This window comes from Bos indicus x Bos taurus, chromosome 28, assembly GCF_003369695.1.
Source record: "Bos indicus x Bos taurus breed Angus x Brahman F1 hybrid chromosome 28, Bos_hybrid_MaternalHap_v2.0, whole genome shotgun sequence".
NCBI lineage: Eukaryota > Metazoa > Chordata > Mammalia > Artiodactyla > Bovidae > Bos > Bos indicus x Bos taurus.
Genome location: NC_040103.1, coordinates 3,012,530 through 3,028,796, shown reverse-complemented (window position 1 = coordinate 3,028,796; position 16,267 = coordinate 3,012,530). Strand labels below are relative to the sequence as shown.

At 38.2% G+C, this 16,267-nt stretch overlaps 1 protein-coding gene across 1 annotated transcript in view; it reads left to right on the top strand.

Annotated features, from left to right (window-relative positions):
* The window catches only part of FMN2 (formin 2), a 356,666-nt gene that overhangs the window by 295,067 nt on the left and 45,332 nt on the right, over positions 1 to 16,267 (top strand). Inside the window, exon 15 of the mRNA XM_027530594.1 lies at positions 1,430 to 1,481. Coding sequence (XP_027386395.1) covers positions 1,430 to 1,481 — 52 coding nt within the window. The remainder of the gene's footprint in view (positions 1 to 1,429; positions 1,482 to 16,267) is intronic.

Sequence of the window (16,267 nt, the reverse complement as noted above, 5' to 3'; positions counted from 1 at the left end):
TACAGCAGCCCAAAGCAGATTTTGTAAGTAAATAGGTTAACATTGGAGATTTTTCAAAGTGAAGTCATGGAACATCTATCCTGTTTCTTAATATGGCTAATGATTGACCTGTAGTTTTATGGAAGCAGTCTAAAAAACCAGAAAGGAAAGGGGAAACATACCTCTGCTACCATCTCCCAGGATTGCTGTTAAATTCAGACAGTCCTGCAGAGGGCCAACATAACATTCCACAGTGGCTTTGCAGACGTCCAGACCTTCAAACAAACAGTCTTGAGATTGTGAAACAGCAGCCCAAGCTCGCAACTGTTTAAGTTGTGATGCAGTCACTGACATTTCCCAAGTGGCCACAGGTTTGATTTCACACCCAGTTCCAATATTTATAATCATTTTGCCCTGCTCCTTTCTGTCTTTTAATTTTTCCAAATGGCTGCAAGTGTGCCCCCAAAGGAAATGATTATGAAAAGACAACTTCTTTCACTAGCTCCAGGGTGGTTTTTTCTTTGATTTTTTTCATTTTTTTGTCCAGTAGCTCAGTGATTTTCAAACTGTGTGTCACAGATAATTAATGAAGAATGAAATGAATTTAGTGGGTCACAACTACATTTTGAGATCTAGGGGAATAGACTAAAAATATTATTAAAAGCATTGTAAGAAGTGGAAGTATATTTTAAACTTCTGTACCAAATATGTGTGTATGTATATAAAGTAATACATAAATTCCTAGAATGCTTACTGGCCAGTGAAAGTCATTGCCATACATACTTTGTGTGATGGGAGTTTATGTGTTATTTTAAACAATTTTAAAATAGTGATGTCATTCCTTCCCCAAATTTGATCTTTGGGTTTGTGTCCAGCTACCATTCTTTATTTCTAGACAAATCTAGTAGCAAATCAGTGGGTGCACTGTCACGTCATCACTTGAAGTTAGGAGAAAGTATTAGTATTTTATCCTATGTCTGCATAGAAGTCAGCTCTGGATCTACTCAATTGTGATCTGATGTGGAGAGCACTGGTAAAGATCATTACATATCTTTTCTATTTAGGTTTTTACTTGGTTTTCAGACCTTTGCTTGAGAGAATTGTTTTCAACTAATTATTGGAATTTAAATCCTTGACAGACAAATTTGATGTGAATATCAAGTTACCTGGTATTTTATTTTCTTAGTTAATGTGACTAATTTAAAGAAATTACTTAGAAACTAGTATTAACTTAATGAAAATTAAATATAACCTATTAAATCATATCTATTCATAGATTTCAAATAAAATTCTATAATTATGTTCCAATAAAAATTTTTAAAAATAAAATTTTGGTGGAGTACATTAGCATTAATGTATTAAGATATATTTCATATTATTTGATATGTTTTGTTTGAGATGGTTATAACCATTTATCATATCTCATCTATTTCTTTTCTTGCATTTTCAGCTAAAATTGACCAAGAAGCAGAGGAGAACTCACTGACAGAGACTCATAAGTGGTGAGAAATTACTTTCCTTTAATATTTATTCTCAGAGTAGGCTTATAAAACATTTAATGTGCTTCATCTCAAGGAGTCAATCATTAGCTTGGTTTTTATTTTCAAGCATAAAAGAAACTAACAGTGTACTTTAATTATACATTGGATTTCTGACTTTTATTTTTATAATTCTGGATGATATAGAAACCTGTTATATCAAATTATTTTGACTAGATAGCTTATTAGCACCTTCTCTTTAGAATAGGTTTTAGGGCTGTGGAAATACACCAGAAAGGAAGACAGCAGGAAACTAGTTCAAGAAAAAGTGTGAAGGGTTTGGTTATAGGACATGAGTTTCCATGTGCAAAAGCAGAGTTCAGGTGGGCCCCTGAGTTCCCCTTGCAGGACCCTTACTTTCACAGTAGAGGTTTGCCATCATCAGTTCAGTTCAGTCTCTCAGTCGTGTCTGACTCTTTGCAACCCCATGGACTGCAGCATGCCAGGCTTCCCTGTCCATCACCAACTCCCAGAGTTTACTCAAACTCATGTTCATCCAACCGTCTCATCCTCTGTCCTTCCCTTCTCGTCCCGCCTTCAACCTTTCCCAGCATCAGGGTCTTTTCCAAAGAGTCAGTTCTTAGCATCAGGTGGCCAAAGTATTGGAGTTTCAGCTTCAGCATCAGTCCTTCCAATGAATATTCAAAACTGATTTCCTTTAGTATGGACAAGTTGGATCTCCTTGCAGTCCAAGGGACTCTCAAGAGTCTTCTCCAACACCACAGTTCAAAAGCATCAATTCTTCGGCGCTCAGCTTTCTTTATAGTCCAACTCTCACATCCATACGTGACCACTGGAAAAACCATAGCTTTGACTAGGTGGGCCTTTGTTGGCAAAGTAATGTCTCTGCTTTTTAATATACTGTTTACGTTGGTCATAGCTTTTCTTGCAAGGAGCAAACATCTTTTAGTTTCATGGCTGCAGTCACCATCTGCAGTGATATTGGAGCCCAAAAAAATAAAGTCTGTCACTGTTTCCACTGTTTCCCCATTTATTTGCCATGAAGTGATGGGACTGGATTCCATAGTCTTCATTTTTTGAATGTTAAATTTTAAGCCAGCTTTTTCACTCTCCTCTTTCACTTTCATTCAAGAGGCACTTCAGTTCCTCTTTGCTTTCTGCCGTAAGTGTGGTGTCATCTGCATATCTGATGTTATTGATATTTCTCCTGGCAATCTTAATTCCAGCTTGTGCTTCATCCAGCCTGGAATTTCACATGATGTACTCTGCATATAAGTCAAGTAAGCAGGGTGACAGTATACAGCCTTGACATACTTCTTTCCCAATTTTCAACCAGTCTGTTGTTCCATGTCCAGTTCTAACTGTTGCTTCTTGACCCACATACAGATTTCTCAGGAGGCAGGTAAGGTGGTCTGGTATTCCCATCTCTTTAAGAATTTTCTACAATTCCCCAGAGAGAGAGAGAGAGATTGATTTTAAGGAATTTGCTCACAACAGTGGCTGCCTGACTTCATTTTATAAACGGTTATCCCTCCATCATGATTTTAGTCTGTCATCACAGCAGAGCTGGCCTTCCTCATTATTCTCTGCAGTTGACCCTGTATTGGGGCAGTGGTGTTCTTATAACAAGACATTTAGTTTTACTTTGCACCCTACCAGAAACCAAGTGACAAATTGGTGGGAGATGTATGTGGTATAATTTCTAGAGCAAGCTTGAGAGTCATTTACAGACTGTGATAGCTGAGTTGGGCTGTAAATGTCCTGGGCATCTTTTCTACACCAAAAGAGAAGGTCCCCAAAGGTCTTGAGGCCATGTGTTGTTGCATATTCCCACCAAGGTTGCTATGAAGGAGGGCGGCCAGTGAGGTGCAAGGGCCCTGATGGTCCATCTTGAATGGCACCTGGGAAGCCACACCATGTGCCTAGACCAGCTTCCTTAGCCTCCCTCCACCGTCTGGGGCTGTAGGGATGGAATACCTCGGTTTTTGCAGTATGCATAATTTTTTCAAGTGTGAACAGTAAGAGATCTTACTAGAAAAGCATATTCACATGAAAATGTGTTGTAAACTGGACAAACTTGTTTTCACCTTGCTTTGAAGGGAATTTTACTCATCTGTGTTTATATTTGACTACTTAGAAAATAAAAAGCCTTGACTCATTCATTTTAAAATGATAGTGAACTCTCCTCAACAAATCAGTTAGGATTCTTTTCTGCGGTGGAATATTATTTTTTCAGGTCATTTTATGATTCCCTAACTAAATAAAAGTAGTCAAATGGTTAGTATGGTTCTAACTAAGAAATGGTTAGTAAATTTCTAAATGGTTAGTAAATTTCTTGCTTTAGCAAGTCAAATCATTTTTATATTCCATTTCTTACCATTATAGTATTATGTGCTAATTTTGTCTTTTTATTCATAGAATTTTGCTATCAATCTGAGAAGTGGGACTTCAAGTTCCTATTTTGTATGTACATAATTATGTAACTTTAAGATAAATTGTTTGACGGAACTCTTCAGTTCTCCCAGAAAGTAAGATAACTGAGCAGATGAGTCTTGAACCACACACCCAAAATCCACATACACGTTGGAGAAGCATGTTCTCATCTTCAGATGATTTCAGTGGTGAGCCAGGAGGTCACTTTGTCTTACAGGGCTTCACCAGAATTCTGTTCCATTAGATGCAACCCAACTGAATGTGTTTATTTCAGCCTCTGTCTTATTTCTTCTTAATTCCCATCCACAACTTTTTCAATTACGGAAAAATATCACCAGACCAAATATGATTACTCAGTGTCTGTATCAATGAACAGGTAGAGAATGTAGCAATTCTAGACTTGTCTAATGAGTGGCCATTCCTTTATATCTATATTTGAAAATAATGAGAATGAGAGTTATAAAACTAACTGCTCACATTCAGTGGTTCTTATTTATAAATTATGGCTAGCTTAAAAATTATCTTAGAATTTCTTTTTTTTATTCCATGGGTAAAAACCATACTTTATGGTGACAATGATTTTGAAATACAAAAATAGAAGATTTTTTTTAATTTTTTTACTGTTTTTTAATTAAAATATAGTGATTTACAAAGTTGTATTAGTTTCAGGTGTACAATAAAGTGATTCATTTATACGTACAAGTATATCTTTTTTCAGATTCTTTTCCCTTATGGGTTATTATAAAATGTTGAGTATAGTTCCCTGTCCTATACAGTAGATTGGTTATTTTTTTCTACATAGTAGTATGTATATGTTAATCCCAAACTCCTAATTTCTGACTCCCAACAGCTTTCTCATTTGGTAACCATAAGCTTGTTTTCTCTATCTGTGAATCTATTTCTGTTTTGTATATAAGTCCATTTGTATCATTTTTATTAGATTTCATATATAAGCAATATCCTATATTTTTCTGTTTTATGCAACTTAGTATGATAATCTCTAGGTATATCTATGTTGCTCCAAAAGGCATTATTTCATTATTTTTCATGTTTGAGTACTATTCCATTAAATGTATATATATACACACACACCACATCTCCCTTATCCATTCAGACACTTAGGCTGCTTCCTTGTCTTGGCTATTGTAAACAGTGCTGCAATGGACACTGGAGTACGTATATATTTTCACATAATGGTTTTCTCTGGATATATGCCCAGGGGTGAATTGCAGGATAATATAGTAGCTCTATTTCTAGTTTGTTAGGGAATGCCCATATTGTCTCCATAGTGGCTGCACCGATTTACATTCCCACCAACATTGTAGGAGGGTTCCCTCTTCTCCACATTCTCTCCAGCATTTGTTGTTTGTACACCACTCTGACAGGTGTGAACTGATACCTCTTTATAGTTTTGATTTGTATTTCTCTAATAATTGGCAATGTGGGGCATCTTTTCATGTGTCTTTTGGCCATCTATATGATGTCTTTGGAGAAACATCTATTTAAATACACCCATTTTTTGACTGGGTGTTTTGTTTTTTTTTTTTTTGATATTCAGCTACATAGTTCTTTGTATGTTTTGGAGATTAATCCTTTGTCAGTCACACCGTTTGCAAATATTTTCTTCAGTTCTGTAAGTTGTCTTTTCATTTTGTTTATGGTTTCCTTTGCTGTGAGTTTAAATTTAATTAGGTCCCATTTCTTTATTTTTGCTTTGTTTTCCTTTGCTTTAGGAGACTGATCCAAAAATGCATTGCTACAATTTATGTGAAAGTATACTGCCTGTGTTTCCCTCTACAAGTGTTATGGTTTCTGGTATTACATTTAGGCCTTTAATTGATTTTGAGTTAATTTTATATATGGTGTAGGAGAATGTTGTGATTTTGTTCTTTTACATATAGCTGTCCAGTTTTCCCAATATCACTTATTTAAAAAACCATTTTTTCTCCATTGTGTATTCCTGCCTCCTTTGATGTAGACTAACTGACCATAATTATGTGTGTTTATTCCTGGGCTCCCTATTCTGTTCCATGCATGGAGTTATGTGTCTGTTTTGTGCCAGTCCCATACTGTCTTGGTTACTACAACTTTGTAATATATTCTGAACCCAGGGAGCCTGATTTCTCCAGCTCTGTTCTTTTTTCTTAAGCTTCTTTGGCTATTTGGGGTCTTTTGTGTTTCCTTAATTTTTGTTATAGTTTTGAGGAAAATGCCATTGGTAATTTGATAGGGATTACATTGAATCTGTAGATTGCTGAAAGGTTGTTGCCGAATCACGCAAAGACACCAGGATTCTTGGCCCCCGGAGGAGAATTCAATCCGGGGCCAGAGACAAGGCTTGATTGCTCAGAGCTTTTGTGTAATAAAGTTTTATTAAAGTATAAAGGAGATAGAGAAAGCTTCTGACATAGGCATCAGAAGGGGGCAGAAAGAGTGCCCCACTGCTAGTCTTCAGCAGGATGTTATATATTCACTAGCAGTCTGTTAATGAAAGAAAGTGAAAGTGAAGTCGCTCGGTCGTGTCCAACTCTTTGCAACCCCGTGGGCTGTAGCTCACCAGGCTCCTCCGTCCATGGGATTCTCCAGGCAAGAATACTGGAGTAGGTTGCCATTTCCTTCTCCAGGGGATCTTCCTGACCCAGGGATTGAACCCAGGTCTCCCACATTGCAGGCAGAGGCTTTAACCTGAGCCACCAGGGAAAGGAATGTCTTAAAACTCAGAATGGCACCAGGCCCCTCACCCATAAGATGCATTTTGGGATAATCTTGGCACCAAATGGTTCATCCTGGGCCATAAAATAATTAACTTGAATCTTGAAGAAGGGCAGATCACCATACAAATAGTTTCATTTTCATAGATTAGGGGAACAATATCTGAGTATAACATACTGGTTTGTCAAGTAGGTTCTGAGCCAAGAGATGGAACCCACTTGAAGACAGAGTCTGGGGTAAATGCATAGTACATTAGCATAGCTTAAGACAAATATTTCCATAAGAGAAAGGCATTGGTTATCTTAGGTTTGAGAATAGTTAACTTCAGGTGAAACCAGGTATCATTATGGCAACACAGTATTTTAAGAGAAACCTCCTTTTAAATTTGTATAGAGAAGGGAAAAATATCCCTAGTTTGTTTCCTCCTGCCGCTTAAGAGAGATAAAAATATCTGACACTTGCAGGCTATTTCCTCCCTTTGGAGACCCCTTGCCTTCCTGCCTGTTACCCTCTCATTGCCTTGGTAGTGAAGTCATTTTGACAATATTGATTCTTTCAATCCAAGAACAGGGTAAAACTTTTCATTTGTTTGTGTCATCTTTGAGTTCTTTCAGCAGTGTCTTACACTTTTCAGAATATAGGTCTTTTGTCTCTTTAGGTAGGTTTATTCTGATGTGTTTTATTCTTTTTGATGTGATGGTAAATGAGATTCTTTCCTTAATTTCTCTTTCTGACCTCTGGTTGTTATTGTATAGAAATGCAACAGATTTCTGTGTACTGATTTTTTTTTGTACCCTGTGTGTGTGTGTGCTAATCACTCAGTCCTGTGCAACCTTTGTGACCCCATGGACTGTAGCCCACCAGGATCCTCTGTCCATGGGATTTTCCAGGCAACAATACTGGAGTGGGTTGGCATTCCCTTCTCTAGGGGATCTTCCCAACCCAGGGATCAAACCCAGGTCTCCTGCATTGCAGGCAGATAGATTCTTTACTATCTGAGTTACCAGGGAAGCCCTGAGACTTTATCAAATTCACTGATGAGCTTTAGTAGTTTTCTGGTAGCATTTTTAGGATTTTCTATGTAGAGTATTATGTCATCTGCAAACAATAACAATTTTACTTCTGTTCCAATTTGGATTTTTTTTTTCTTTTCCAATTCCTGTGGTGAGGATTTCCAAAACTATGTTGAATAATAGTCATGAGAGTGGACATCCTTGTCTTATTCCTGATCTGAGAGAAAATGCTTTCAGTTTTTCACCACTGAGAGAAATGTTTGCAGTGGGTTGGCTGTATATGGCCTTTACTGTGTTCAGGTAGGTTTCCTCTGTGTCCACTTTCCAGATAGTTTCCATCATAAATGGTTGTTGATTTTGTCAAAAGCTTTTTTCTGTATCTATTGAGATGAACATATGGTTTTCCTTCTTCAGTTTGTTGATGTGGTGACCAGTCATTGTTTGATTTGTAAATATTGAAAAATCCTTGCATCCTTGGTATAAATCTCACTTGATCATGGTGCATGGTCCTTTTAATGTATTGCTGGATTTGATGTGCTAGTATTTTTTTGAGGATTTTTCCATCTATGTTCATCAGTTATGTGGTTGCTTTTTAGTCTCTAAGTCATGTCCCCATGACTTCTGTGACCCCGTGGACTGTAGCCCACCAGGATCCTCTGTCCATGGGATTTCTCAGGCAAGAATACTGGAGTGGGTTGCCATTTCCTTCTCCAGGGGATCTTCCTGACCCAGGGATCGAACCCACATCTCCTGCATTGGCAGGCAGGTTCTTTTCCACTGGGCCACCAGGGAAGCCCCCATTCATCAATTATATGGGCTTGTAATTTTCTTTTTCTGTGGTATCTTTTTCTGGTTTTGATATCAGGGTGATGGTGACCTCATAAAAGGAGTTTGAAAGTGTTCCTTCCTCTGCAATTTTGGGGAATACATTCAGAAGCAAAAGTGTTAACAGTTCTCTAAATATTTTGCAGAATTCACTTGTGAAGTCATCTGGTCCTGGACTTTCATTTGATGGGAGTTTTTAAATTACTGATTCAATTTCAGTAGTTGTAATTGGTCTGTTGATATTTTCTATTTCTTCCTGGTTCCATCTTGGGACACTCTTGTCTAAGAATTTGTTCAATTTGTTCAACAGAATTTCTTCCAGAGTGTCCGTTGTATTGGCATACAGTTGCTTGTAGTAGTATTCATGCTCCTTTATGTGGTATCAGTTGTAACTTTTCCTTTTGCATTTCTAATTTTATAGATTTAGGCCCTCTCCTTTTCTTGATGAGTCTGGCTAAAGGTTCTAACTTGGTTTACCTTTACAAAGAACCAGCTTATAGTTTCATTGATCCTTTCTATTGTTTTCTTAGTCTCTATTTCATTTATTTCTGCTCTGGTATTTATGGTTTCTTTCCTTCTGCTAACTTTGTGTTTTGTTTATTCTTCTTTCTCTGATTGCTTTAGGTGTAAGGTTAGGATGTATGTTTGAGATTTTTCTTGTTTCTTGGGGTATGATTGTATTGTTAATAAACTTCCCTCCTAGAACTGCTTTTGCTGTGTCCCATGGGGTTTCGATCTTTTGTTTTCATTTTCATTTGTCTCTAGATATTTTTTGTTATTTCCTCTTTGATTTCTTGAGTGATCCATTGGTTGTTTTTTATCATATTGTTTAGCCTCCACATGTTTGAAGTTTTTGCAGTTCTTTAGTTTATTTCTTTTTTACTATTTATTTATTTTTAGCTGTTCTGGGTCTTCATTGCTACGTGGGCTTTTCTCTAGTTGGGTGAGTGGAGGCTGCCCTCTAGTCGTGATATGTGGGCTCCTCACCGTGGTGGTTCTCTGCTGCAGGGCACGGGCTCTAGGGCATGTGGGCTGCAGTAGTTGTGGCACGCGGGCTCAGTGGCCGCCTGTGGGCTCTGCAGTGCAAGCTCAGGTAGTTGTGGCTGCAGTCTTATTTCCTACAGGGCACGTGGGATTTCCCTAGACCAGGGAGCAAACCCGTGTCTCTTGTATTGGCAGGTGGATTCTTTACTCCTGAGCTACAGGGAAGCTCATGTAGCTTATTTCTGATCTCACAGGGTTGTGACTGAAAAAGGTGCTTGATATGATTCTAATTGTCTTCAGTTTACTGAGATTCACCTCATGGTCCAGAATGTGATCAATCCCAGCATGTGATCAATCCCAGCATGTGAGAATGTTTCATATACACTTGAGAAGAATGTGTATTCTGCTACTTTCAGATGAAATGATTACACACACACACACATATATATGTAAATGTATGTATGTGTGTATATATATATGTATATGTCTATCTCAGTTAAGTCCATCTGGTCTAATGTGTCATTTAAGGCCTGTGTTTCCTCATTGATTTTCTGTCTGGATGATCTGTCGATTGATATAAGCGAGCTGTTAAAATCCCCCACTGTTGTGTTACTGTTGATTTCTCTTTTTCTGTCTTGTTAACATTTGTCTTATTGAGATGTTCCTCTGTTGGGTGCATATATAGTTACAATTGTTATATCTTCTTGGACTGACCCCTTGATGATTACATAGTGCCTCCTTTGTCCCTTGTAACAGTCTTTAGTTTAAAGTCAGTTGTCTGCTTTTGAGTATTGCTACTCTAGCTTTCTTTTGATTTTGATTTACATGGAATACTTTTTTTCCATCCTCTCACTTTCAGTCTCTATGTGTCCCTAGATCTGAAGTGGGTCTTTTGTGGACAGCATGCATACAGGTCTTATTTTTGTATCCATTCAACCAATCTGTGTCTTTTGGTTGGAGCACTTAATCCATTACATTTAAGGTGACTATCAATATGTATATTTCTATTGTTATTTTCTTAATTGTTTTGGATATGCTTTTGTGGGTCTTTTTTCTTCCCTTTCTCTTTTGTTCTCTTCTCTAGTTCTCTTGATGACTGTCTTTAGTATTATGTTTGGATTCCCTTTTCTTTTTGTGTGTATTGAAATGTGTTTCAAATACCCTGCATTTGTACTCTCCTCCTCTCACAATTACTGGGTTAGATATCATACATGTGTATAGATGATTTCCCATCTTTGCTATATGTTTGCCTTTACCAGTAAACTTCCCCATTTTGTTATTTTCTTGCTTCTTGTTGTGGCTTTTTCTTTTCCACTTAGAGAAGTTTCTTTAGCATTTGTTGCAAAGCTTGTCTCATGGGACTGACTTATCTTTTGCTTGTCTGTAAATCGATTGATTTCTTCATCAAATCTGAATGAGAATGTTGTTGGGTAGGGTTTTCTTGCTTATAGGTTTTTCCCTTTAATCTTTTAAAATATATCCTGCCACTCCTTTCTGGCCTGCAGTTTCTGATGAGAAATCAGCTGATAGTCTATGGGGATTCCCTTGTATTTTATTTGTTGCATTTCTCTTATTGCTTTTAATATTTTCTATCTTTAATTTTTGTCAGTTTGATTATTCTGTGTCTCATTGTGTTCCTCCTTCAGTTTATCCTGTGTGGGACTCTGTGCTTCCTGCACTTGGGTGACTCTTTTGTTTTTCATTTTAGGAAAGTTTTCTGCTATTATCTCTCCATAAATCTTTTCAGGCCTTCTCTGTCTGTCTCTCTCTTTCTCTCTCTCCTCCTTCTGGGACCCCATAATGCAAATGTTGGTGTATCTGATGTTGTTCCAGAGGTCTATTAAACTGTTTTCATTCTTTTTCCTTTATTTTGTTCCATGGCAGTGATTTCCACTACTCTCTTCCAGTTCACTGTAAGTTCTTCTGCCTCATTTATTCTGCTATTGATTCCTTCTAGTGTATTTTTCATTTCAATTATTTTACTCTTCAACTCCATTTGGTTGTTCTTTATATTTTATGACTCTTTGTTTTTAAAAATTCTTGTAACTTCTCACTCTGTGCATCCATTCTTTTCCCAAGTTCTTAGATCATCTTTATAATCATTACTCTGAAGTCTTTCTCATGTAAGTTGCCTAACTCCACTTCACATAGTTGTTCTTGGGTTTTATCTTGTTCCTTCTTCTGGAACATATTCCTCTGCTATCTCATTTTATCTAAATTTCTATTTTTATTTTTATGTATGTGGAAAGTTAGTTATATTTCTCAACCTGGGACATGTGGCCCTCTGTAGGGGATGTCCTATGTGTCCCAGCAATGCACTCCTCTCTTGTCGCAAGGGCCAGGGATCAGCTGGTCCCAGGGTAGGTTCTGATCTACCTTTGGGGACTCAGTCTGCAGGCTGCTCAGTTCAGTTCAGTTCAGTTGCTCAGTCATTTCCGACTCTTTGCAACCCCATGGACTGCAGCATGCCAGGCTTCCCTGTCCATCACCAACTCCCAGAGCCTACTTGAACTCATGTGCAGGCTGCCAGATCATAGTTTTCTTGCTTCTGTCTGCCCCCTGGTGGTTGAGGCTGGTTGAAAAGCTTGTGCAGGCTTTTTGGTAGGAAGGTCTAGTGTCTGCCCACTGGTGGAGAGAGCAGGGTCTTGTCCCTCTGGTGGGTAGAGCCATGTGACGGAGTGTGTTTATAAGTGGCTGTGGGCTCAGGGTGACTTTAGATAGCCTACTTACTGATGGATGGGTCTATGTCCCCACCTTGTTGGTTGTTTAGCCTGAGGCATTCCAGCACTGGACACTGAAGACTGTTGAGTGGGGCCAGGTCTTGGTACCAAACTGACAGCCTCCAGGAGAGCTCATGCTGGTGAATATTTCCACTACCAGTGTTCTTGTCCCCATAGTGAGCCAGAGCCACCTCTACCCCCCAGGAGACCCTCCAAGACCAGCAAGTAGGTCTGACCCAGGCTCCTATAAAGTCAGTCCTTTTGTCATGGGTCCTGGTGCATTTGAGTCCTTGTGTGAACCCTCCCCCAAAGTAGAGTTTCTGTTTTACCACACTCCTGTGCAGCTCCCGCACCCCAGCCCTGTTTGGCCATCAAACCAAATGGTCTGGGCGCTCCACTATTGAATTCCAGTTCCTCAAGCTGAGGACCCTGACAGGAGGCTCGGAATTCTCTCCTGTGGGAGAATAGCTGCCATTTAATTATTTTCCAGGATGTGGGCCAGCCACCCAAGTGGTGTGGGACTGATTATATCACAGATGCACCCCTCCAACTATCTAATTAGGTTTCTTCAATATGTCTTTGGATGCAGAATTTTTTTTAATAGACTCCAGTCTTTTATATTGATAATTATTCAGTGATTCTGGTGTCCTCATAAGAGGAAGTGAGCTCAAGTCCTTCTACTCCATAATCTTGTCCTCTCATGTGTAGTAAATTTATTGCTGCTATAAATGCAATAGGAAAAATTTCCAGGGCACTTTGAATCATTTCAGTTCAATTCAGTTGCACAGTCATGTCTGACTCTTTGCAACCCCATGGACCGCAGCACGCCAGGCTTCCCTGTCCAACACCAACTCCCAGAGCTTGCTCAAACTCATGTCCATCGAGTTGGTGATGCCATCAAACCATCTCATCCTCTGTTGTCCCCTTCTCCTCCTGCCTTCAATCTTTCCCAGCATCAGGGTCTTTTCCAAAAAGTCCGTTCTTAGCATCAGGTAGCCAAAGTATTGGAGTTTCAGCTTCAGCATCAGTCCTTCCAATGAATATGCAAAACTGATTTCCTTTAGGATTGATTGGGTGGTTCTCCTTGCAGTCCAAGGGACTCTCAAGAGTCTTCTCCAACACCACAGTTCAAAAGCATTGATTCTGTGGCACTCAGCTTTCTTTTTTTTTTTTTTTTTTTTATTTATTTTATTTATTTATTTTTTTCTTTAATAGAAAATTATTTAATTAGTATACATGTGTTCTTTATAGTCCAACTCTCACATCCATACATGACTATTGGAAAAACTATAGCTTTGACTAGATGGACCTTTGTTGTCTAGGTTGGTCATAGCTTTCCTTGGTGTCTTTTAATTTCATGGCTGCAATCACCATCTGCAGTGATTTTGGAGGCCAAAAAAAGAAAGTCTGTCACTGTTTCCACTGTTTCCCCATCTATTTGCCATAAAGTGATGGGACCAGATGCCATGATCTTGGTTTCTGAATGAGTTTTAAGCCAGCTTTTTCACTCACTTTTATCAGGAGTCTCTTTAGTTCTTCTATTTCTGCCATAAGGGTGGTGTCATCTGTGTATCTGAGGTTATTTGTATTTCTCCCTGCAGTCTTGATTCCAGCCTGTGCTTCATCCAGCCTGGTATTTTGCATGATGTACTCTGCATATAAACTAAATAAGCAGTGTGACAATATACAGCCTTGATGCATCCCTTTCCCAATTTTGAACCAGTCCATTGTTCCATGTCTGCTTCTAGCTGTTGCTTCTTGGCCTGCATACAGATTTCTCAGGAGGCAGGTCAGGTGGTCTGGTATTCCCATCTCTTGAAGAATTTTCCACAGTTTGTTGTGATCCACACAAAGGCTTTGGCACAGTCAATAAAGCAGAAGTAGATGTTTTTCTGGAACTCTTGCTTTTTTGATGATCCAATGGATATTGGCAGTTTGATCTCTTGTTCCTCTGCCTTTTCTAAATCCACCTTGAACATCTGAAAGTTCATGGTTCACATACTGTTGAAGCCTGGCTTGGAGAATTTTGAGCATTACTTTACTAGCGTGTGAGATGAGTGCAATTGTGCAGTAGTTTGAACATTCTTTGGCATTGCTTTTCTTTGGGATTGGAATGAAAACTGACCTTTTCCAGTCCTGTAGCCACTGCTGAGTTTTCCAAATTTGCTGGCATGTTGAGTGCAGCACTTTAACAGCATCATGTTTAGTATTTGATATAGCTCAACTGGAATTCCATCACCTCCACTAGCTTTGTTCATAGTGATGCTTCCTAAGGCCCACTTGACTGTCTCACTCAATTGCACTTTGAATGGCATCAAATGATAAGGCTCGTTGCCAGATGTGGTGTCAAGAACCAGCATTGGGTTTAGTAGAAAAGAGTAGATCCAATGTCTCCAGTAATTTCAGAGGCCCTTTAAGGGAACTTTGATGCCTAAGTGGACAGCCAGTCAGTAGCTGAGAAAGAGCAGATTTTAGAAACAGTTTGTTTTAGCTATGGGTTCCTTTAGTTTCACTAAATTTAGTTTTGGCATCAATAAAGCAGATAGAAATGACTAAAGGTAAAATTTGAACTATATTACAAAAATCACATTAAATAATTTACCTTATTCAGTTAATTTACATGTTGTACTTGGTAAAGGAAATTAGGCTGTCTCCTTTTTCTAGGAAGCTTGTGACTTTTCCTACAGATTAAAACATTTGGTTTAAAGATGTTTGTATTTTTCCAATGGGATATATATGCTACTGAAATTTTTACATAAAACTGTTTTTAAAATATATTTCAGAATGGAAGTTCTTTTTTTTTAAGCTCTCTCTCCACCAGGAATTAAAGACAACTAAAAGATTTGAATGTAATTAATCTTTCATAAGTAAGACTAGTAAATTTGTTGAATGGAGAAGTAATTTTTGCAGACATACTTACAGATTAAAAAATTAATGTGCCTTATTTGAGAATTATTATGAGATGAAGGTTTGACTGTACAGTTTAAAAATATAGTTAGTGTACCTCATAGTACCAATTTTTTTTTAGAATTTTGAATACACTATTTCTCTCCCCTCATTTATTTAATAACAGAGGCAATTGGAAATAACCACTAATCAAAGGAAAACAATAGTAGTGGGAGAAAACACATGTGTGAACGAATTTTAAATCACACATCTTAAAAAAGTGAATATTATTTTTCTGCATGTAAGTTTCACTGAGTGGTATTTTACCAAAGTCAAGATTGTATAACATGAATTCAAATGGAAAATATTTCCCAAAAAGTAGACAAAGTGAAGGAAGAAAAAGAACATTAGTTTTAATCATTATATGTAATATGTAACTTTCACCATCATGATGGAGAAAATACTGAATCAGTCCTGAAATGACGTATGCATACTCTGTCATGTGTGGTGACTTTTAAGGGGTCAGCTTTTAAAGTGTTGTCCCAGGAATGAACTTCTGGATATGGATAAAATGAGAAGTGAAATGTTCAGTTCATGATACGCCTGTTTTCCAGATCTTTCTGAGTAACTATCTAGAGATGAATAGTCTGTGTTTGTCTGGCTTAGGCTGACAGACCAGGCAGGTTGCAACCTGGTATTAAAACTGAAGTGATATGGCATATCTCTGAAAAATCCCCAAGCAGTTAATATCATTCTCGTAACAATATTGATCAAGTAAAAACAAAGTTGGAGTTTGTATTTTCCAATTTGGGTTTCTTAGTTAACTACCTCAAATCCTGCCGAAGAGTCACCATGTGGGGGCCTGCAGGAGGGACGCTTCCAGGGCAGAGGAAGAAAACTGCTTCACACCTTCCAGGCTCAGGCTTTGGCACGTCTGGGGTGCAGCACTTTCTGTGTACAAAGGCATTTTCTTCAGTCGCTACATTATTGGAATTTTTACAAAACCCACTGACTTTCAACAGTGTGGGGCCTGTGAAACCCATTGCAGATTTGCTGGCCTCTGTCAGTTATAAAAAATATTCTGAGGTGGTTATCTCTCCTGGAATTTTTTTGTTGTTGTTTTAGCTTGTATGTATTCTGAGTAGAACAGCTTCAGGACCTTCTGCTTTATAGAGTTTTATGTTTCCTTCCAGTTTTGGTTTGTAATTATAAAGGG